General features: G+C 43.0%; 2 protein-coding genes across 4 annotated transcripts in view; one reads left to right on the top strand and one right to left on the bottom strand.

Annotated features, from left to right (window-relative positions):
* Positions 1 to 13,103, bottom strand: part of dnai1.2 (dynein, axonemal, intermediate chain 1, paralog 2) — a 46,648-nt gene extending 33,545 nt beyond the window's left edge. The window contains exons 1-8 of one of the 2 annotated variants that reach the window (XM_061263047.1): positions 12,961 to 13,103; positions 10,697 to 10,744; positions 10,255 to 10,353; positions 8,071 to 8,151; positions 7,555 to 7,681; positions 5,462 to 5,520; positions 4,291 to 4,455; positions 1,088 to 1,147 (exon numbers count right to left, since the gene is read on the bottom strand). In XM_061263047.1, the coding sequence (XP_061119031.1) occupies positions 1,088 to 1,147; positions 4,291 to 4,455; positions 5,462 to 5,520; positions 7,555 to 7,681; positions 8,071 to 8,151; positions 10,255 to 10,353; positions 10,697 to 10,744 (639 nt within the window). In that variant the 5' untranslated portion in view covers positions 12,961 to 13,103. Of the gene's footprint in view, positions 1 to 1,087; positions 1,148 to 4,290; positions 4,456 to 5,461; positions 5,521 to 7,554; positions 7,682 to 8,070; positions 8,152 to 10,254; positions 10,354 to 10,696; positions 10,745 to 11,084; positions 11,271 to 12,960 lie in introns of those variants that run through there. The other variant, XM_061263046.1, reaches the window with a different exon arrangement.
* The window catches only part of fam219aa (family with sequence similarity 219 member Aa), a 33,953-nt gene continuing 23,355 nt past the window's right edge, over positions 11,942 to 22,539 (top strand). For both annotated transcript variants that reach the window (XM_061263049.1, XM_061263048.1), the window contains exon 1: positions 11,942 to 12,180. In XM_061263049.1, the coding sequence (XP_061119033.1) occupies positions 12,121 to 12,180 (60 nt within the window). In that variant the 5' untranslated portion in view covers positions 11,942 to 12,120. The remainder of the gene's footprint in view (positions 12,181 to 22,539) is intronic.

The following is a 22,539-nucleotide window of genomic DNA, read 5'->3' as shown; positions in this document are numbered from 1 at the left end:
TTTGGATTATCCCTCCCATACCTGTTTGTTGGAGTTTAGACCCATTGCCTGAACTTTGTACAATGAACTGCCTTATCCCCTCTGAATCTGTTTGCTGGATATTGGCCCTCGTCTGTCTGACCTGCATATTAATAATAAAGACTTTTATTATAAACTCTACGCCTTGGTCTCGCATTTGGGTCGCTTGTTCTACGGTCCTGATATATTCAAAGCAATGTCAATAACATCTGTATTGAAAACAACTTCAGTATTGTATTGACATGTTCTGGACTGCCCTGCTACCCCACCTTCCTCCTCAGTCAATATTGCAATGCAATTTATTTATTTTTTCACTGTTGCTGATGCTTAATGCAAACCATAAGAATACCATAGTTTGAAGCAGTTTGAAGCCATTCACAGATTTACCTTTACAGTCACTTTTAGTAAAATGTTGTGGGCAATGAATACATTCTCTGATCACTGAATAGACGAAAGTATATTGTGATGAGATTGTACAGAGGCCTCCTTGTTCAGGTCAATGTGAGCTCAAGAAATTGGCTATTTCTATAAGAGATAAAGTTACGAGGAAAGGCTAAAAATGCTTAATCTCTTCAAGTTCAGAAAAAGGAGACTTTGGGGTGATTTGATTGCGGGTTTTAAATTCATAAAAGGGATTAACAAAGTGGACCACAGGAGATTCTTCGTGTTAAGCTCTGTGAGCAGAATGACGGGGCACAAATGTAAGTTGAGAAAAGATCAATTTCGGTGAGACATTAAGTATTTTTTCATTGTGTGGAACAGCTAACCAGGTCATGTTTATGAGGGTTCTTCAGACCAGGCTTGATATGATGCAAGAGACTACCTAGTTTTTAGGTAAACTAAGCATTAGTTAGGTTTTTATTTTGCAGGGGGCTGTTAAAATGGGCAACAGTTAAAAATGGAAGGTTTTCACATATTGTAACTGAAATATTATCATATTAAATGAAATGGTACAAGATTCTGCATTCACTGGATTCTGTCTTACCTGATTGGCGTTAATTGAGAGGTTTGCACAGAGTGTACTAACCTGTTTGGCTGTGGTTGAGAAGGGTAAATGGTGTGTACTTACCTGATTGGCTGTGGCTGAGAAGTTTGAACGAGGTGGGGGTTCTGTTTGGCATTCTCGATTCTGAAAAGTCAGAAAAGTTAAAAGTGAAGAAAATATTTTTCTAAACAAACAAAAAAAACAGCGCATTTGATTTTAGCTGTCAAACATTCAACTCAATAATAAGTTCAAAGAAACAAATTGTAATATACACTCACCAAGCACTTTATTAGGTATTTATAAGACTTATTTTTTAGACTTACACTGTTGTAGCCTATCTACTTAGAGTTATGATGTGTTGTGTGTTCAGTGACGCTCTTCTGCATACCACTGTTGTAATATGTGGTTATTTGCGTTACTGTCACCTTCCTGTCAGCTTTGACCAGTCTGGCCCTTCTCCTCTAACATTTCTCATTCACAAGGCATTTCTGTCTGCAGAACTGCTACTCACTGGATTTTTTTTTTGACAATTCTTTGCAAACTCTATAGACTAGTGTGCGCTCTATAGACTTTTAAACGCAAGATGTCAAAGTGAAAGTAACACCAGAGTTGTGCATTGTTTGGAGGCTAGCCAGCTGTCATCAGTCACAATGTAGTCACACAATCCACTAGCGACCACTTTAATGGCTTGGCTTTCACAATGTGTATGTCTCAATGTCAAATTCAGTTCAACAAGCAATCAACCAACATTTGAAAATTATGCCGTGCTTTTATTATATTTTTTGTCTTTTTTTGTTAAATTCTCTGCAAACTCAGTTGATATTGATATTTTTCTCACCCACTAACAATAAACACATGAAGAATGACAAGACTGTGGGAAGCTCATTCTGACGCTCTGATATACCAGTCATTCATCAGCCTGACAGTGAGTGGACTTTAAGCGTCCTGAAACGGAAGCAGAGAATCACACTTGTCTGCACTCCGTCTGGTTTTACCAGCGAGTCATCGTACGATGTGTGTGTGTGCGTGTGTGTGTGTGAGCTCAAAGGGGCGTTTAGTCATAGTCACCCTGCACTCAACCCCCCCAAAAACTGCCCACACACACATACCTTTTGCGTCAACATGAACTGACCCACTAAGCAATCTGTCAAAGCACTCTGCCCCCTCCCTGTTCTGTGTGTGCGCACTCGTTCTCTGTCCTGCTGGGGACCCTCCCTGTTCTGTGTGTGTGCACTCGTTCTCTGTCCTGCTGGGGACCCTCCCTGTTCTGTGTGTGCGCACTCGTTCTCTGTCCTGCTGGGGAATGTGTGCGCACTCATTCTCTGTCCTGCTGGGGAATGTGCCTCAGCACTGCTGCAGATAGTTCCCGATCAGCTCAGCCCATTTCTGTCTGTGTCCTGTGTTCCCAGGGCTGCATTCAAGAGTATCAAGAGTGAAGAATGCTCTCGTAATAATGCCTGTCTGTCTATCTCTTTCTCTTTCTCTCACACATACCCACACACTTTATCCCTCCCTCCATTTTCCGTTGTCACACTCTTTCCCTATTTCTCCCTCCCTCTACCCATCTCCCTCATGTTCTCTCACATCCTCTCTCTATCCCAGCCTCTCTCATCTCTCTCCCTCTCTCCTTCTCTTTTTCTCTCCCTATCTCCTTCTCTCTCCCTCTCTCTGTCTCCCTCATCTCTCTCTGTCTCTCTCACTCTGTCCCTCCCTCTCTCACTCTCTCTCCCTCTCTCTGTCTCCCTCATCTCTCTCTCTGTCTCTGTCTCTCTCTCTCTCTCTCTCTCTCTCTCTCTCTCTCTCTCTCTCACACACACTTTAGATGAGGCCATTCAGCAGGGACAGAGAGCACAAAAGCTGTGCTGGGAAGGTCATGAGTGTGGCAGAAAGAGGTTCCATTGTTATGGGAAGTGCACCACAGTCACTGTGGTGATTAACACATAAAACTCATTTTATAATGATTTACAGAGGGCTGCGTGCCACAGTGCAAACCCTTATCATCAGCCCAGTCACCCAGAATCTCAGGGCCTGATTCAATCTAAACTCTTTCTCTTCCCTTAACTTTGTTTACAAGAATTACAGTAAAACAAAACAAAAAAAAACAAAACACTTCGTATGTAAATAATTTTGAGTTGGAAACTAATTAAAATACATTACTTATCTAAGGTCAGGATCACATTTTTGTCAAATACAGCAAAGATATTTATTTATGTTTGGTAATTTCAGTGATTCATTTGCCAGTCTTGTGGAGCATGTGTCAGAATCGGTGAATGGTGAACGGTACCATAGTCTTTAGATCACAGTCAGCCTCGCATTTCACAGACCCCCCCACCCCCCGTGTTCTGTGTTCCAAATCTGCAGGGTGGCAGAGCTCGGAGACACATTCAGACAGAAAAACAGAAACCGGGAAATAAGGCGAAACCCTTTCAAGTTCCGTTGCGATGCATAAGTAATACTACGTGCCCGCACTTCTGCTGAATCATTGATGCGATGTAATGGGAGCCTGAACGTTACTGGATTTTATTTCATTCTCGCATGTCATATAAATGGAAATTAAGGGCACAGTTTATAAAATAACAGCTTCCAGTGTGAGGTATCAGAGTTGTGTGAATGCTAATAGCTGGAACTTGAGGCCTCTCTGTGCCACTCCTGACGCCCTTGGTTTCCCAAACTTCTCCATTCATTTTAACGAAGCTGTTGGAACATGCCACGGATTACCCTGGGCGTACCGTGGTCCGCAGCTGAACTTTTATATGAGAAGATGCTGAGCTATCCTCATATTCACCCAGTCTCCCAGCACTCCTTTTAGGGGAAACGGGATTGTAAGCTCTGTCAGGAGAGGCTGTGGGTTCAAATCCAGAATGGGGCACTGCCAATGCATGGCACTTAATTTCATGATTTATTTACAGCTATTTTGTTGATGCTTTTATCCAAAGCGGCTTACAGTTCATTAGACTAAGCAGGGGCAATGCCCCTTGGAGCAATGTGGGGTTAAGGCTAAGGTTGCTCAAGGGCCCAGCAACTGTGCGGATCTTATTGTGGCTCCACCAGGGCTTGAACCACCAATCTTCCAGGTCCCAGTCATGTAACTTAGCTAGTAGGCTACAAGATGCCTTGCCAGAACTTACCGTGAATGGCTCCAATACAGTATGAATGGAGGCTACGTGAAAACATGAGCTGAGCTATTTGCTCTGGACATGGGCATCGGCTAAGCTAATAAGAACGGGTGATAAAAGAGCAACATCACCCGGTCAGTGGTGGTGCTGCAGTTGGCGGAGGTTCCTCACCCTCAGCGGGTTGTTGAGGGTCTGGGACGCCCGCTCGCTGAAGTTGAACTGGTTGGTGAGTTTCTGGTCGCGGCCGGCGCCCTTCATCTCCGCGCTCTCCGCCCGCTCCTCGGCTCCGCCCTCCTCCGGCTCCGCCTCCCCCTCGGCCGGCTCCTCCACCCCTGCCTGGAGAGAGGGGAGAGTGGGTCCAGGCTCCGCCTCCCAGGTCCGATTGAGCCAATGGCGGCTACGCTAGGTCAGGTTTCATTGAACCGGCCTAGGACACTCCTGGTCCTGGAGAGCCGCAGGGTGTGCTGGCTTTTCACTCAACTTGTCACTCAGCACTTAACTCACACGGCAGTTAATTACTCAGTTAACTCACCTCACCTGATTTCTTTGGTCTGAATTGATTGATGATATTAAGGTGAAAACAGAAACTAGGACACTCCAGGATCAGGAGTAAGGACCACTGGACTATAGTTCATTTGCAGCGTGCTCAGCTGAAGTAAAACACTAGAGCACAAAGGCCAGAGCTGACATTAAAATATAACATTTGATTCAGTCGTTTCCTTTATTTCCTGAAAATAGCTCTGGAACATTTGGTTCCTGTGCGTGCAGAAATCAGTGCTGCAATGCTGGACAAGCCAGATGCCAGACTTCTGGTTCTGGTTCTAGGAAGTAAAAAACCACGGCCTTTCAAGTGTTAAACCTCAGGCTTAAACCTCTTGACCACAGCACTGCATTACAATGGTAGCAGCTAATGCTTATTTCACAGATATGGATAGCTCTTCCAAGTCTAATGCAATTCTGCGGGGTTTAAACGTGAGGATTAAACTCCAGCTAAGCACGCCACAATTGACCCGCTGTGACCCAGTGTATCTGCACACTGTTGCCTACGGAGAAGTGACCAAGCCATCATCCCCAGTCAGAGTGCATAACCGTGTTCCAGATGAGACAGCAGGCTAGCGCTGATGTGCTTATATTCTGCATTGCCCTATGTTCCTGAGCTCTGATCTAGGGTCAGTTTAGCCTTTCAGTTCATCATGGACACAGTTAGGTGTGGAAACAGGAAAACTGATCTCAGATCATCCCTAATACTCAGAGGTTTCATGAATATGGCCCAATGGGTCATATGGAAACGTGCTAAGTACTATGTCAGAACCATTGGCCCGTGTAGCATTTGTTCTGTTACCGGAGTTTCAGGTTTCTCCTCATCAGCTTCTGCTATGGTAGATTCAACTGGAGCCTTTTCTGAAAAATATAAAATTGTCATTTACTTCCACCATAAACTACAACAGGAGTGATAAAGTCTTAGCTTTTTTCCCCTTTTAAAACAGTTTGGCAAGTTCAACAATCACCATGATGGAAAAAATGTACCACTTGTCATGATCTGGGTCTGAACTCATGTATCATTGTTTATTATCTTTATTTTTTGTAACTTATTTTTCATGTCTGTATTATTTGTATGGATTTGCCTGTGTTTGTCTGCCCTGCCATGTGCTTGTGTTTTCTTTGTCCTGAAACCTGCCCTCACCTGCCTCTGTTAGCCACGCCCCCTTCTGTTCATTTGCATACTCATTGTTTTGATTGATTCCTCCCTGTTCCTCATTGTCTCTGCCCATTAGTAGCCTCCCTCTGTTATTTAAGTTATTCCCTTCTGTTCAGCCCTTGCCAGATCGTGCCTGAATGTTTGGTGAGAGATTCTACCCGGTTTTGCTCTGTTCCCTTGTGCGCTTGATAAATCTTTGATTTTCTGTTTATGGTAGTTTTCTGAATTAGTTTTTTGATAATATTTTTGTATCTGCTCTTTTGGAGTTTTGGGTTTTTGAGAATTTTTGTTCTGTGACTTTTCTGAGTTAGGATTTTTGATTTTCATTTTTGAATTCTGGAGTGACTTTGAGTTTGGATTTTTGATCTTAGTTTTTGGATTCTGAGTGACTGCCTTGTCTGATCCTGTTGGAAATAAATATTCTCTTTTTGCCTGCTACATCCGGTCTGCATCTGGGTCCTTGTCTGCAAGCTCTGATTCAACATTTAAAGGTACAATAGGTAAGATGTTTGTGTTAAAACATTGTTACAAGACTATTATAGATCCCTTCCTATCATTGAAAAAGGCTCACTGACATGTTGACTCACCCACTGCCCACTGTTTATAGTCCTTGATTTCGGATTTCAAAATATACAGTTGACGGCCTGACACTGTGCCAAAACATTGTATAACCGTACAATAAGTCAATCTCATTGGTTGAAAATTGGTTCTAATTGCCATAGCCAATGGCGTTTCAACGTCAGGACATTTACAGAGAAGGGGGAGGGATAAACAGTGTTGTGTTCCTCTCTTGACCATTAGAAGTCTGAAATTACCAACTGTACCTTCAACAAATTTAACAATCAACAAATGTTGACTGAACCCAGGCTAGAGTTAGGATAACATCAAATCATATATTAGTTTACTATTTAGGATGTCCAAATCCATAGTCACATAAAATAGTATGCTAAAACTACCTGGACACTACGCTGGTCACAATGTGCTCAGGAGGGCAGTGTTCGAACCAAAGCAGAGAAAGAGTTGAACAATTTCAATGCAAGTATTACCTTTCAATATGCTTAGCGGAACATAGTTAAAATCAATGGATATAGTATTTTCGTTTATAGTGTTTTCGTTACACAAAATGGCATCAACTAGCTGCTGTCCTCAACACACACTGTTTAAAGTGGCAGCATTCTATGACAAGGTAGAATGTCTTAAAAAAACATTTTACTTTTTACTCGTATACTAAAGCCACCTTATGTACACTGAATTATATAAATATATAGCGTGTTGTAGGGTGCGATTTCCTGTCGCTCTAAATCAGGGGTGCCCAACAATGTGCCATGGAGGGCCGGAAGTATGTTTCCATTCCAACCAATCACTACACCAGCTGATTTCTCCAACCAATCACTACACCAGCTCATTTCTCCAACCAATCACTACACCAGCTGATTTCTCCAACCAATCACTACACCAGCTGATTTCTCCAACCAATCACTACACCAGCTCATTTCTCCAACCAATCACTACACCAGCTGATTTCACCAATAAGTTCCCTCCTCTCCTCTCTGGTTGAAGGTGTGTTAATTAGTGAAATCAGCTGGTGTAATGATAGGTTTGAATGAAAACCTGGGGCACGTTTAATCGGAAAACATCTTGCTATCGTTTCTGTGTTGAACGATATGTTTGTCCCTGTTTGGTGGGTGTCTATTGCGATTGGTCACAGTGTGCAGGTGCCGTGACGCCCCGCTCACCTTCAGCCACCCCTTGCTTGGCCTTCTGTCTGCGAGCCTCGTCGGAGTCCTGGTGCAGAAGGTTACCCTCCAGCACGAAATGGACGGCCAGCTGCTCCACACTGCTGATGGGCTTGTAGGCACGTTCCTAGAGCGCAGGCAACCAGACATGGGTCAAATACGTCATTGTTTTGGATTCAAACACTTTTCTGTGATCGATTGACCTCGCCTGGTGTAACTGAGCCAACCAAGAGGACCAGAAAGCGGGGTTTGCACTTCTTGAGAGCATTTCATAGGTCACAATACACCAGACAAGCTCAGTAAATTGTAGAAAAGTGTTTTAATCCAAAACAACCACGTATTTGAGCCAGGTCTGGTGGTAACAGGAGCTACATTAACTGAAAGTAGAAAGGTCAGTGCACCCGAATTCCAGAAACACACAAAGGGGATTAAAGCATTTCAACAGTATTTTGACACCGGGCTGGTCAGGTGTGGATTCAGTGGCCGGACTGCAATACTCTGCCTGTGACGCGTCACCTTGAAGCTGTAACGGACGATGTTCTGAGGGGCATGCGGATTGTTTGCCGTCAGGATCCTGGTGAACTCCTCTTTCAGCTCCTAAAAACAAACAGCAAAGAGGGAGTTGTGATTGCCCACTGACAGCAAAACAAAACGACCAAATCAAGCAGGAGCAACTCAACCGGAGATATTACAAGCCCAACACCAGAAGAACTGACATCAGAAAAGAGGGTTCCTCTCTTATTTTCTTTGCTCCTTAATTACCTTTGGATCAGAACTGTCACTGAGACTGCAATGCCAACCCCCCCTACACTATGAAGACATGGGTGCAGTAGCAGGTAGAGCCAAGATGCTGTCAATTCAATTCAGTGCTTTCAATAGAGACACTGTCACAAATGTGCTTGAGAGAGGAAACAGAGAGGACAACAAAAACCAGGCCTGAACCCCTTAAACGGAGCAACTGAGGTAAAAGAAAAGCCCTTGAATATTGCATGCCGAACGCATGCATCATTTGTGGAATACTAAGCAGAAAAGGTGCCAGACAGCACTGGAAATATCAATCTGCCTGTTTTGAAGGACTGAAATCACAATGCAACCTCTATCTATATTATCACAGGTCAGCCACTGCTGAAATATCTGAAGGCAATCAATAGCACCGGACAGACAAGGTCAAAGGTTAAAATACATTTTTCTGACCAATCAAACGGGACAATGCGCAGCAAGTTAGGATCAATTGAGTGTCCCTGCAGAGCTGAAAATAGCATCTTGCTGTCTGCCACTCAAGGATTCATGGCACACGATAACCCAATCTAAGAGATCTGAGCCAAGATGAATACTGAGTGAGCAAATATCACAAAAGAATTGAGAACATTTTGTTCAGAAGGAATTACTCCTTTGAAGACATTTTTCTGCAGAGTCATGAAAGATATCAGTATACATATACAGTATACAGTACATGTATAAATGTAGTGTCTCTTGGCTTTAAAATATACCCACCAGTCACTTGAAATTAGTAATATTAGTAAAGTTAATGCTAAAATGTATCCAAATATAAACTATTTTCAAGTTGAAGAGGCCAAGAGAGTTGACATTTCTGAACGGCTCTGATATGCAGTGAGCTCCAGAAGTATTGGCACCCTTGATAAAGGTGCATAAAAATGCTGGAAAATAATACAGTTATTGATATAAATTTTATTTTCTAACATATGTAAAGCAGTGTGCTTTATTAATGACTCAATGGAATAAAACATAGTCTTAAATTTTTCAAAGAAAAAAACAGGTTGTTAATTTAATTTAATACTTTGGGCAAACACCCCTAGAAAAGATGACAGCCATTAGTCTTTTCCTATAATTTGTGATAAGATTTGGAGGGATGTTTGACACAAGGCGTTTCCGTCTGCAGAACTGCTGCTCACTGGATGTTTTTTTGTTTTTCGCACCATTCTGAGTAAGCGACTGTTGTGCGTGAAAAACCCTGAGGGGAACAGCAGTCACAGAAATACTCAAACCACCCTGTCTGGCACCAACACTCATGCCACGTTTGAAATCATGGAGGTCACATTTCTTCCCCATTCTGATGGTTTATGTGAAGATTAACTGAAGCTCCTGAGCTATATCTGCATTACATTATGCTTCACACTGCTTATTATATGCAGCCTTTTTCTCCATTTGTATTAAATGGTAAATGGTTGGCATTTATATAGCGCCTTTATCCAAAGCGCTGTACAATTGATGCTTCTCATTCACCCATTCATACACACACTCACACACAAATGGCGATTGGCTGCCATGCAAGGCACCGACCAGCTTGTCAGGAGCAAATAGGGGTTAGGTGTCTTGCTCAGGGACACTTCGACACAGCCCGGGCGGGGGATCGAACCGGCAACCCTCCGACTGCCAGACGACTGCTCTTACTGCCTGAGCCATGTCACCCCCGTATTAAGGGTGCCAATAATTCTGGAGCCCACTGTAATGTTGCCCCTTGCAGTATCAAATCTTTACTTTTTTTAACAAAGTTTTTTTTTTTTTTTGGGGGGGGGGCGGGGGGGATTAATACCACCTTTCTCCTAATTACCAACGGGGTACCACCACCAATGTTACAACTGGAATCCCAGCAGCAGTACCTCACTGACGTGAACAAATGTCTGCATATATCAGACACAGAGAACCCTGACTCAGATATGAGTATAAGCGTGGCCTTACAGCTTCAGTGAGGTCCAGCTGGTCGGGTGGTTTCACCAGGGCCTTCCCTTGCATCCAATCGTCAGTTCCGTCACCAAATTCTGTTCCATCATCATCATCCTTAGAGACACAAAGGACAAAAACATATTTGAGTACAATTAGCCTTCAATTCTGTTTATAAGTGTAGCAAAACACACTGATACAAAAAATTGTAGCGACCTGCTACAATTTCACAGGTAGAGTCTGATGTGCGTGGTTGACGTTCATCAGTTCCACGTATGTTAATCTGTACATGTGCATGAAATTACCCGTTGGTGTTTAAATTGTGGGGTTTTTTTTTAAGCGAACATACTTATAATTCAGACTAGTGAGGGTAAAGACACATTCAGAGACGTGCCTGACTTTCAAACACGAAGACAGAACGAAAGACAGACGCAAGAAAGACAGATGCATTCCAAGGTACCTTTCTCTTACTGGTGGCTTTGGCGGGTTTAACAGGTGCGACTGACATCTGGATAGGGCACACAGTAGCAAATAAAAAATAGAAAGAGACAAAATATTTTAAACTTTGCAACACATGTAACTGACAATAGACCATAGCCTATACTGTTACAGTTACTGTTCTATTTCTGTCACCCGGAGTAGCTTGTAGCAACAAAGGCTGTTGCTAGTTAAGAGAGCACGCTAAAATAGCGTCACAATGCTTATCAACCGTTTAATTCCAGCAGGCAAACTTTTCTGTGTTGACTAACTACAGTGCTAACTCTGTTAAATTACCGTTCATTAACATGACATGTGCATTCAAAAAAAAAAAACGTATCTTAAGCAAAGATGAATGGAACATTGTTTACCCGTTTAGGTTTCGCATTTGTTGCTTTCTGTTGCGCTGGCATGGTTTAAAAGTAACCCCAAGAGTGCGGATCGAAAAGTCCACTGGCTTTAGTTCAATTAGCAACAGTACCTATACGAAACGTTTAAACACGATTTAGTGTTGGGTTATAGTTTAGCTAAATGAATGAGACGCAGTCCCTACTGCCAGCTGTGCCGATTGTGTACAACGGTTACCCTGGTGACCAGGCCTCTCTGTAAAGTCGTTTGCGCAGGGTGCTGTTTGTGCATGCGGTGCGAGGGTGCGCTCAAAACTCGAAATCTAAATCCACGATGAGAGACGCAAGCATAGCGCAACGAGATTAGCAACGTTTTTCTGGTGGAAGGTCTTGGATTTCTGAGCGGAAACCACACAAATAAAAGCAGTAAACATGCACTAGCATGGACAATTTTGCTTTTTGACTGAGTTATTTTTATTTTCAGGCATTGCATTAAATCAAATCAATATTATTATTATTAACTCAGCTAAATAATTATAATAATAGGAGTAATAGCCTAATAATAATACTTAAGCCTAATAATAATGCTAATAATAATAATAATAATAATAATAATAATAATAATAATTATTATTATTATTATTATTTACCCTTATTAATAATAATAAGCATTCGTATTAGACCTAAGTATTATTGTTATTATTATGTGTTCTAGTTAATAATAATAATAATAATAATAATAATAATAATAATAATAAAAATAATAATAATTGCCTGGTAGCTTCATGAATAAGTAAATGTGTATGGGGCGTCCTTTTCTGGGATGGTAATAAACTGGTGCTCCCGGACCCGGAAGTGAGATGTTGGTGTTGAGTCACCGCTGACAGTCCGTGCCATGGTAGAGAACTAGCTAACTGGCTGTGATGAAGCAGAAAGCAAGAGCATCCTGTGAACTGTTTACAATCTAAAGAGACTGGACTCTGCCTATGTACAGGATAAAGACCAATTTAATAGTCATATTTCCACAACTGTGACTAAGTACCAGACTCACGCTGCCAAAATGATGGAAGAAATAGACCGATTCCAAGTGCCGACTGTTCATTCGGAGATGCAGCCCTTGGTAAGTCATAGTAAATTAATTTCCTTTTCGTGCCGCGGTATTGCTTCAACACGGTAGTGAAAACAAATCAGTGCAACGCTTATGGTTGCGCGATTCGTATAATCTGTTTTAATTCAACAATCTGTGTCTTCTCATTTGATTGCCTTTGAAAGCTGTGAAAGCGATGTAGCCTAGTTGAGCTAGCTAGTGCAGTATTGTAGAAATGTCAACCAGCTCGATAGCCCATAAGCTACTCAACGAACACGCTTTGCGCATAAATACCTGGGTAATATAGCCTACAGTAGGCTAGCATACAGTAGCCTAGCATATTCTACTCGCGTTTAGTTTGCCTCATCCTCTTTATATATATATTTTTTTACATATATATATATATTTGCATAGGGTAATCAGACAGTGATTCTTACTTCCGCGGATAATTAAATATTATTATGTTTAAAAGTACTGAACATAGAAAGGCACGGAGCAGATAGCTACATCATCGGGTTGATGCTTATTTATTTGAATAATATTTTTTTTACAATTCTGTGTACTGCACAGCACTCACTGAGTGATGTGTTACAATCGTGTCAGTAGATGAATCCAAAACCAACCAGCACAAACCTATTTACCAGACTGCGTTTATAGGCGGCGCCTTTCTCAGCTGATGGTTTAGCCTTTACAATCCCACCCCAAAGCAAAGAGAGAGAACAAGGCAACTGTGTCGCGGATTACTTCATTTTGCGGAGGGTAGCCAGCCACAATATCTGTGATTATGTAGCCTACTTATAGTAGCCTCTAGACCTGGCTGGTAGTCTGTCCTCCTCTTCTCCACAGTCAGTCCCCACGGATTCTTCGCCAGTCGGTTTATGGTTTATGGTCAGTTATGTTTATCCAGAACAATAATTTAGTGGGTCCCTCGCATTTTGTTTAGGCTACGCCTCTGCTTTGACGCGAGGATTCTCCCTGTCTGCTGTCATCTTGGCTTCGCATGATTAAATTAGCATCCACAGGGCAGTTTTCGGGCAGCCAAGATTTACCTCCGAAGAGCACACGCAATAGCCAGTGTTTCCGTTTGTTCAATTTTCAAAAGGAATAAATATGCCAAAGGGGCAGTCAATAAATATGTTTAGTTCGTAATAATAATAATGCTCGTTTTATTTTTATTTTATATTTTCGTCTATTTAAAAAAAAAATAACATTCAAACGCCATTTCGTTTCAACTAGATTTTTGGAATTCCCAGTTGACAGTAGAATTACTCTCCGTTGTTTAAATGTGGCTCTGCATTTTGCCTACGTTATCTTTAGTTTGCTAAAAAAAAAAAAAATCCAGTTTTGCTTAAGGAGGGACAAAGCTCTCGCAAAACCTGACTTCCAACAGGAGTTTGCTTTTCCGTGTCTGTTTGTATAAAAAGCAATGCACCCAGTCACATAGTAGAATAATTGGTAAACTGTATGTGACACTATGTAAATATTCCTTTTTCATTCAATCCAAACTAGATTAATCAGTTCACTCATCCATCAATAAGCATACTTGAAACTATTATGATCTGGTAAATAAATTACTCAGAACTGGATTTGAACACAAATGCATTACTTCCCACGGACATTTATTTCCCAGCTATACTGTTTATTGATTGAGAAGTATCAATGCTTGGAACTGAAACTGAATATGTATTTACTTGCGGTTTGTACTTAGTAATGAACGGATAGTGAAACTATTCGCACACTAGACTATGAGGGTGTGTTAGCCCTGCCCACATTTTTTATGTAGGCTCAGAAGAAGATGCTTGCGGCTCTGACACCCAAGTCTGACTTTTAAAAATTCTGTGTGGAATGACAGTTAAACATTCCAAACATATCTCAGTTGATATTTGTTCTCGGCCCTTGGAGAAGTTGCTTAGGCAAGGAGTTTCTCTAATTATAAGTATGGGTAACTTAGGTAACCTGTAGGAATATATACAGAAGAATAAAGGCCTTAGTATGCGTAATGCAGCTGTGGCAGTTCCACCCCTGTAGTTACTAGCGGTTTGAAATGACATCTTTCGTAGTGAGATAGTCATTTGTCGGTCTAAATCAGCACCATCTCAGAGCAGGAATGCAGACCTTTGTACTCTTAAGATTTTCTACCTGGTTGTTGGGCTTCTATTAATAGCAGTTGATGCATTTTCCTGCAAGGCAGTTTTTCTTTTATCCAGTATTCGTTGTAGTGTTTTGCACACAATGATATGTTGTATGCATCTGCTTTTGAACTGAGTCAGGGCTTCATATTTGCTGTTCAGTTGCTTTTCCTAAAAGCTTGATGCCAGTTATTTGCATAGAACAAGCGTAATTTACCTGACAGTTCCGTGACATTGCCTTGTTATTGACTGATATAAATAACTGTTATTACTTCATTTCGATTTTTGTGAATATAGCCTGACTACTCTTTCTGGGAATTAGTGAGGTAGTTGAGATAGTCGAAGGTGTAGTTTGGAACTTGCACTTATGAACAATGCCAACTGTTCAGAGATGCTCCACGGTTGTAACGCGTGGCTATTTGAGTTATGGTCACCTTCCTGTCAGCTTGAACCAGTCTGGCCTTTCTCCTCTGACCTCTCTCATTAACAAGGCGTTTCTGCACACAGAACTGCTGCTAACTGGATGTTTTTGCTTTTCGCACTATTCTCTAGGACATTGTTATCCGTCAAAATCCCAGGAGATCAACCGGTTCTGAGATACTCAATCCACCCCGCCTGGCACCAGCAATCATTCCACAGTCACTTAATAACATTTTGTCCCTGTTCTGATGTTTGGTCTGAACAACAACAATACCTCTTGACCATGTCTGCGTGCTTTTATGCATCGAGTTGCTGCCACATGCTCGGCTGGTTCGATCAGATGGATTGCATTAACGGGCTGGTGTACAGGCCTACCTATTAAAGTTACGTGTATGATGGGTCCGATGTGGCCAGTTCACTTCCTGAAATGTACATCGACAGCTTGCGGTACCGGATTTGTCGTAAGGGATTAACGGGTGCTTTTGAGTTGGATCCAACTAATACCATTATCAGTAATGACAAGGGAAATTGTTTGAACCTGTTCGGCCTCTAATGCCTCCAGGTTTTCAGCAATGACACTTAGTCTTCAGCATAGATATTATGATGCAAGTAAAGAGTGAAAAAGTGAGTATGGCAGTGTAATTCACTATTGACTTCAGTGTTAACATGACCGATTCATGGCCGCAGTGGAATCACGATCGTATTAATGCAACAGTTTCATCGGCTCAAAGTCTCCCTCTTCGCTGTCCGTGTGTGGTATAGGCTGCCGCAGAATTCTATACATTCCTAGCCCCCAATGGAACCTGAATTTCAGAGGGACAGCTGTTCTATCAGTCACAAAGCCGAGGAGCTTTGTTATTGAAATGAGTTTGCCTTTTTCTTTTCTTTTTTTTTTGCAGAGAGAGGGGGGAAAAATCAAGGCCTGGCACCTGCTTCTCAAGCACATAGAGAAATTGATTTCATTTGAATAAAAATGCTCAGCATATTATTTACAGTTCTGTGGGCGGAAAATATTGGCGACTTAAATAGCCAAAGTCTATGTCGGTTCCAAAAGAGACGCAGGAAATGTGAATGTGACAATTTGTAAATATAAATAAGAACAGGAAAAGGTGACTGAGGCTTGGATAATGATTTGCAGTTCGTCGAAAGTAATCTTTTATGTCAAATTGGACTGAAATTGGGGGTGGGTTATGTAGAATGATGACACATACCAATTGCAGGACAGGGATACCAATCCCACCAATCGCAGGACAGTTTTGTCATGTCAGCATCCTGGTGGCTGTAAAGTAAAAAAAAAAAAGAGAAAAAAAAGGGGTAGGCCTGATTCATTTCCACAAGCTGGCTGACAGGCTATGGAACCTTCTGGAAAAAATAGTGAGCAATGGCAATGTGAAAGAAAGGGGTCAGCATCTGTGCAATGAGGCTAACTCCAGACATCTGTCTGGGTTACCAGCACAAAGGCAGGGACCGTGACCACTCCTCTTCAGCTGGACCCTGGGTGTGCGGTCACAAAGTGTCTGGGTAGTAGAGCCTATCAGTTTCCCTGTCCATATCTGAAGCTTATCCATTATGAGCTAAGGGAGTAACCGATACTAGACAGAGCTAGGTCAAGTACTTAACTTTTCTATGCTTTGCTGAGCTTGTCTGTATAGTATATATGGTTGGGGAACTGGGAGGTTGCCGGTTTGATTCCAGGCAAGGGCAGTGCAGTGAGCAGAGATCCTTCTCCTGAACTGCTTCAGTATGGACCCAGCTGTGTAAATGCACCCTATGTAAAAATGCAAAGCTGTGTAAGTCACTCAGGATAAGAGCCTTGGCTGAGAGCCGGAATGGCAGTGAAGAATGCGGTTCTTCCCTGTCCTGTATCCATTATGAACAGGGGATTATCTGGGGTGCAGGTATGGCTACTGAATCCAAATGAAGATGGGGGTTCAGGTGGAATTTTAGATTTTGTGAAACTTTTTTTTGCAGTTTAACCTGGGAAGAAAATGCAAGTAGGCGAGTGGACTTAAGCCACGCATTACCGATCTGAGCAAATAATTCTGCCTGCCGATGTGATCGATGTGATTGCTGCTGCTTCGACAGGCGGAGCATAAGGGCGCATGGAAACGGTGTGAGGGCAATGTGCCCTTGATAACCTTAATAAAACCCTGTGTGTGTGTGTGTGTGTGTGTGTGAGAGAGAGAGAGATTGCCTGCAAGACCACAAAGAGCGTGTGTGTCCCTGTGTATGTGTATTTGTGTGAGTGTAAGACATTGTTTGTGTGTGTGAGACTGTGTGTATGTTTGTGTGTGACGTCGTTTGCCTGTGCGAGACTGTGTGTGTGTGTTTGTGTGTGTTCTCACTACGCAGCGTACGCACGTTGTCCTTGGTCCTCTTTGGAGAGGCACACACGTGCAGCTCAGAGAGCTGGGGTCGGAGGCCTGAGGCCCCAGCTGTGTGTGGCACACGCTCTAATGTGACCACAGTGTCAGTGTCTTTCTCTTACTGGTGACTTTGCGAAGGAAATGGAGCTGCTGTTCACCTGGGTTTACTGCCCCTCTGATGGTCTCATCGCCACATGGAGTCTGCCTGCTGGCAGCCAAAGGGGCAGTCATTACAGATATCGGTGAAAAAGGATGTTCGGTCATTTTTCTAGATGCTTCCGCACTCCTCTTGTTCATGGGTTTGACCTGGGAGATACAGAACACTGTGTGTGTGTGTGTATGTGTAATGTAGGCCTATACATATATAGTAGTATATGTCAGGAGAAAAGGTAATGCCGTTCTTTACCCACAATCCCACCCTGTTATCCAGCTTGGCGGAACAGGCGGATATCAAACGTGGTTTGGCTCATGAATACGGACACCAGTTTATCTGGAGCCGTTTTCAGTCGTCCCTCAGGAAGAAGTCAGCGGAGCCCTCCTGTCAGTCAGTCAGCACAAGGCCCCTCCTCTGCAGTCCACATCAGTTTCTCCTCGTTAAGCACAGACGATGATTGACAGCAATGTTCCCTCACTGTCGCACGGTGCTTTCAGCGCATTGAACGGCAGACATTTTATGGCGTTGGTGAGTGTTAAGGTGTTTATTTCCCTCAGCAATGGGATGTAGATGTAAAAATGCTATTATATTTTCTGCTCATAACTATTGAAATTAGACGAATCGTAACAAAATAATTATTTGCGGCAGTTTAGGCTAAGGAAATGTGAAAGGCTGAAACCGATTAAGTCGACTGAGAGTTGACACTTTCTGGTTAGGTTTGATCATGGTCAGTTGTTCTGTCATTCTTTGGCTGTCCTTCGTGTAAACTTGTCCTTTGGGAGAGACACATCTTTCTGCAGCAGGGGATACAGTTGAAAAGTGTTGTTTTGCCAATTTATTTTGTTATTGTTTGTGTCTGTCACAGAGCTCACTGCATTAGTGCAGCAGTTTGGAGGTACTTGTCAGACACTGGAAGTATTTCTTTTTAGAGTCAGGCCTGAACCTTGCTCCAACAACACTCCTGTGAACCACTGTGAAGTGAAACTCTTTGTTTTTTGACTACTCCAGCAAATTTGTCAAACTTTGGGATCTTCCTAGCCTGAATGCTACACACAAGTATCAGCATATGAGTATTGCAAATTAAATTAACTGCATTTGGCATCAGGTTCTGTTGTATTTGTTCAAAATGTCCCCTGTTTTATCGGAGACAAAGGCAGTTGAAATCAACCTCAAAGCACTTTCTGATGCAGTCCGTGACTAAGCTGTAATTTACAGCATCAAGGTACACAGTGTCAGCAAGAATAACGTAATAAAAAAATAAATTGGCTGACATGTCCCTTGCAGAATGAATAAAAATGGAAGACATGAAGTACAAGATGTCCGACTCCTCTGTGACTCCATCTTTATTTTTGCTTGTCAGACTGCGGCACCTCGCTCTGCCAAAGTTGTTTTTTTAGGAAATCCATCTGCTGTTTCTTTTCTTACACAAAAATTCAGGTATTTCAGGATTGTCAGCTTTTTCGAGTTGAATGTTTGGACTCCAAACCTGTCAGATCTTCAGTGACATGCTCTGTGTTTTTTCCCCCTCACGGAGAAAAGCGGATGGATTGGTTGTAAACTGTGCAAAAGAAAAGGGCTCCATCTGTGTGCAGTGTACCAGGAGGGAAGCCTGTGTACCTACTACTACAAGTGTACCTACTGCTTAGTGTGCCTGAAAGCTAAATGCTATCTAGCACCGCATCAAGCCTGGTCTTGAAAACCCCCAGTGTTTCTGCCTACACTCCATGTCCTGGCTGGCTCTTCCACACACTGACCGCCACTTCCTGATGCCCCCTTTTCTCCCACTGTCATCTCCTATCCGGAAGTATGGGTGGAGAAGATGAGTGGAGAACAAAAAGGAGGATAAATTGTTTTAGTGTTGGGACACTCCTACTCTCACCTGGTGTATTACATCCATGAGTTGCCATTATGAGTTGGTCGCCAATTGCACAATTAGTCAGGTGCAGCGATTTGATGCCTTCAGTGAACCCATGGGGATTTCTATACAGTAATGCAAGTTGAAATCCTTTTTGGTTAGGTACCCTAGATACTGTACACTGGTGTTCCTTACTGAGGATTCATGGATCTTCTTGGATCACAAAGTCTTAACCGTCCCATCGGTTCTGGGTAAATTCACCTCAGTCTCACGCAGGTTAAGCTGCAGATTTGTGGACTTCCTGATTCTCAGTGTTGTGCAGTATCAGCAGGGGAGTATGGAGAGGGGGGGTGGGGGCAGGGTGTTTGAAAGTTTTATGTAGTGAGGCAGCCCAGTGTCTCAACCAATAGGAAGTGCTCTAATCCAGGAAGCAGGCAGTGCCCCTCGCCCTGTCCCAGCTTGTCCCTGTTTTTGAAGATGAATCCGGGGGTGACAGCCAGAAGCGGAGGGCCGTGTGCCAGCTTGAGGGAGGCCCAAACTCTGCCATTGGTGAGGAGTGGAGAGAGGCCTGAGGTCACCCAGCCGGCCAGGAGAACTCCCGACGGCCCCGGGGAATTCTCCGGAAGCTTAGTTTGTGTTCCTGCTTGCAAACGGAATACCAACATTTACCAACCCCGCCACCCGCCCCTACATCAGGCCTACAAAAACCATAAAAGAGCCTCATATTCTTTGTCAGAAATTAGATTTTTATTTTTCATTTTCCAAATGAGATCATTAATTTCTCTGACACTGTTTTTGAGGTAATATTCTAAACATTATACTGCAGCCCTTTTAATTATCCATGCTGTTATGACTCTGTCTCCTGCCAAGTGAGAATAGCTCGCTTAGGAATATCTGGAATGCAGTCTCAGTGGATATACTATAGCAGTAACTCAGTCACTGTTACTGCTCACTCACTCACACACTCACACACTCACTCACTCACTCACTCACTCACTCACTCACACACACACACACACACTCACTCACTCACTCACTCACTCACTCACTCACTCACTCACTCACACACTCACTCACTCACACACTCACACACTCACTCACTCACACTCTCCCTCACTCTCCCTCACACACTCACTCTCACACACTCACACACTCACTCACTCACACACTCACTCACTCACTCACTCACACACTCACTCACTCACTCACACACTCACACACACACTCACACACTCACTCACACACTCACTCACTCACTCACACACTCACACACTCACTCACACTCTCACTCACTCACTCACTCACTCACTCACACACACACACACACACACACACACACACACTCACACACTCACACACTCACACTCACACTCACACTCACTCACACACACACACACTCACACTCACACTCACACTCACACTCACTCACTCACTCACACACTCACACACTCTCTTCCTCACACACTCACTCTCTCCCTCACACACTCACTCACACTCTCCCTCACTCACACACTCACGCACACACTCACACACTCACTCACTCACACACTCACACACACACTCACTCACTCACTCACTCACTCACTCACTCACACACACACTCACACACTCACTCACTCACTCCCTCACACTCTCCCTCACTCTCCCTCACACACTCACTCTCACACACTCACACACACTCACTCACTCACTCACTCACTCACTCACTCACTCACACTCACACACACACTCACACACTCACTCACTCACTCCCTCACAGGGATGACGCGAGGGAGTGAGGGAGTGAGGGTGCGAGTGAGCGAGGGAGCAAGCAAGTGAAAGGGAGAGTGGTCAAAGGTAAACACTTTCCAGTAGAAAAAAATAGTTCTGCGGAGAAAAATGTTATGTCCTCTATCCTATCGTGTGTGGATATTCTCTGTTTATATGTGCTGTAGTCACTGATCGCTCATTATTAAAGTTGTTTGAGCTGAGAAAAGAACATTTGAGGGTGGGGTTAACGTGTAATGAAGTTGACACGGGGTCCCATGTTCCTCCAGCGACTTGGCTTGTGTTCCTACATGGAGAAAAACCTTCACAGGAAATGAACAGGCGAGTGTCAGGACCGGATGAAAACATTCAGCATTGTAATCACATCAAACATCCAGGATCAGTCCTCTTCTCTGTGTCACAGCACAGATTATGCAGATTAGGGCTTGTTTGTGTGTGTGTGTGTGCGTGTGTGTGTGTGTGTGAGCATGTGTGTGTAGAGAGGCTTTGCAAATGCAGAAAGGTGGCCTCAACTGTTATTGTTTGAATATTCTTAATGTTATAACAGAACACATGATGTTCTGTTCTAACATTGCCAAAACATTCCAGTAAAATTAGAACATTTTGTGTGAACGTTTTGTGTTAGCATCTGCAGGAGGTCTCCAGCTTTTATTTTGTTTCATCTCGTGTTTCATTTAGAGCAAAGTAGTTTTCACTTCCCACGGAAACAAAGTGGTCCTTAAAGGTTTCTCGCGATAAGGATTTATCTCACCATCCAAACAGTTCCCCTGCCCACCACTTGGATGCATCACTGTAATCTATAGCAGCATATTCAGCAATGTAGTCATGGCTGCAGGCTTTGTTGTGGATTAGAGGGAGATGTGAAACCTGGGATTCCTCTTTCCTGTTATCTCCAGATCTGTCTCCCTATGTGGAGAAGCACATTAGCTCCTCATATCCCTCGACCCACATATAATTTTGTCATTATTTATTTGATAATATATTGTATAAGTAGCCTGTAAACGTATATTAATATACACATTTGGTGCATCGTGTAAGGTGGGTTTTTAAGTGGGGTTTTTGGAACACAAGGATAAATGAGACTCAAGGAGTCCTGTAAAATGTTTCCAGTGAATAGCTGGTGGTAAAATGTCCAATGTGATAGTGATGGAGAAACAAGAGCAAATTAAATAGAAAATTAGCGTCCAGGGTAGGGCCCCGTTTTTCTTAATTGCCAATCTATTGTCCACCGTCTCCATTCCCACTCAGCTGTTAAGACTTAAGAAGCTGGAAAAAACCTGACACCTGATGCACAGAAAGCTTTTTTCATACCGCTCACCTAATCCCCCCCCCCCCCCCCCCCCCCGATGCCAAGAGCTTATCTTGTCCTCCTCTGTAGGTTGACTGTATGAAAGTGAGTCTTGTTCCGCTGTGGGACCCGCAGTGTAACCTCTAATCCTGGATTTTGTCAGTCACACAGCCTATTTTATGTGGAAAATCTTCTTTGATTTTGGGCCGTTTGGTGCAGTGCTTCCCAAAGATTAACAGCTCATGACCTACTTAAAGACTGAATGCATGTTTTTTAACTGAGCCCATATTTATCTTTAGCCTGACACATGGTCTAATACAGGATTAAAATGCTTTTTTTTTTTACCTGACCGTTTCACCTGCAATACACAGGATTCATGGCAAACCTGTTCCCTGGATATCAATGTGTGTGGT

Source organism: Conger conger, chromosome 12 (genome assembly GCF_963514075.1).
Source record: "Conger conger chromosome 12, fConCon1.1, whole genome shotgun sequence".
In the NCBI taxonomy this organism is placed as follows: Eukaryota; Metazoa; Chordata; class Actinopteri; order Anguilliformes; family Congridae; genus Conger; species Conger conger.
The sequence above is the reverse complement of the archived record's forward strand: the minus strand, read 5'-3'. Positions and strand labels throughout refer to the sequence as shown.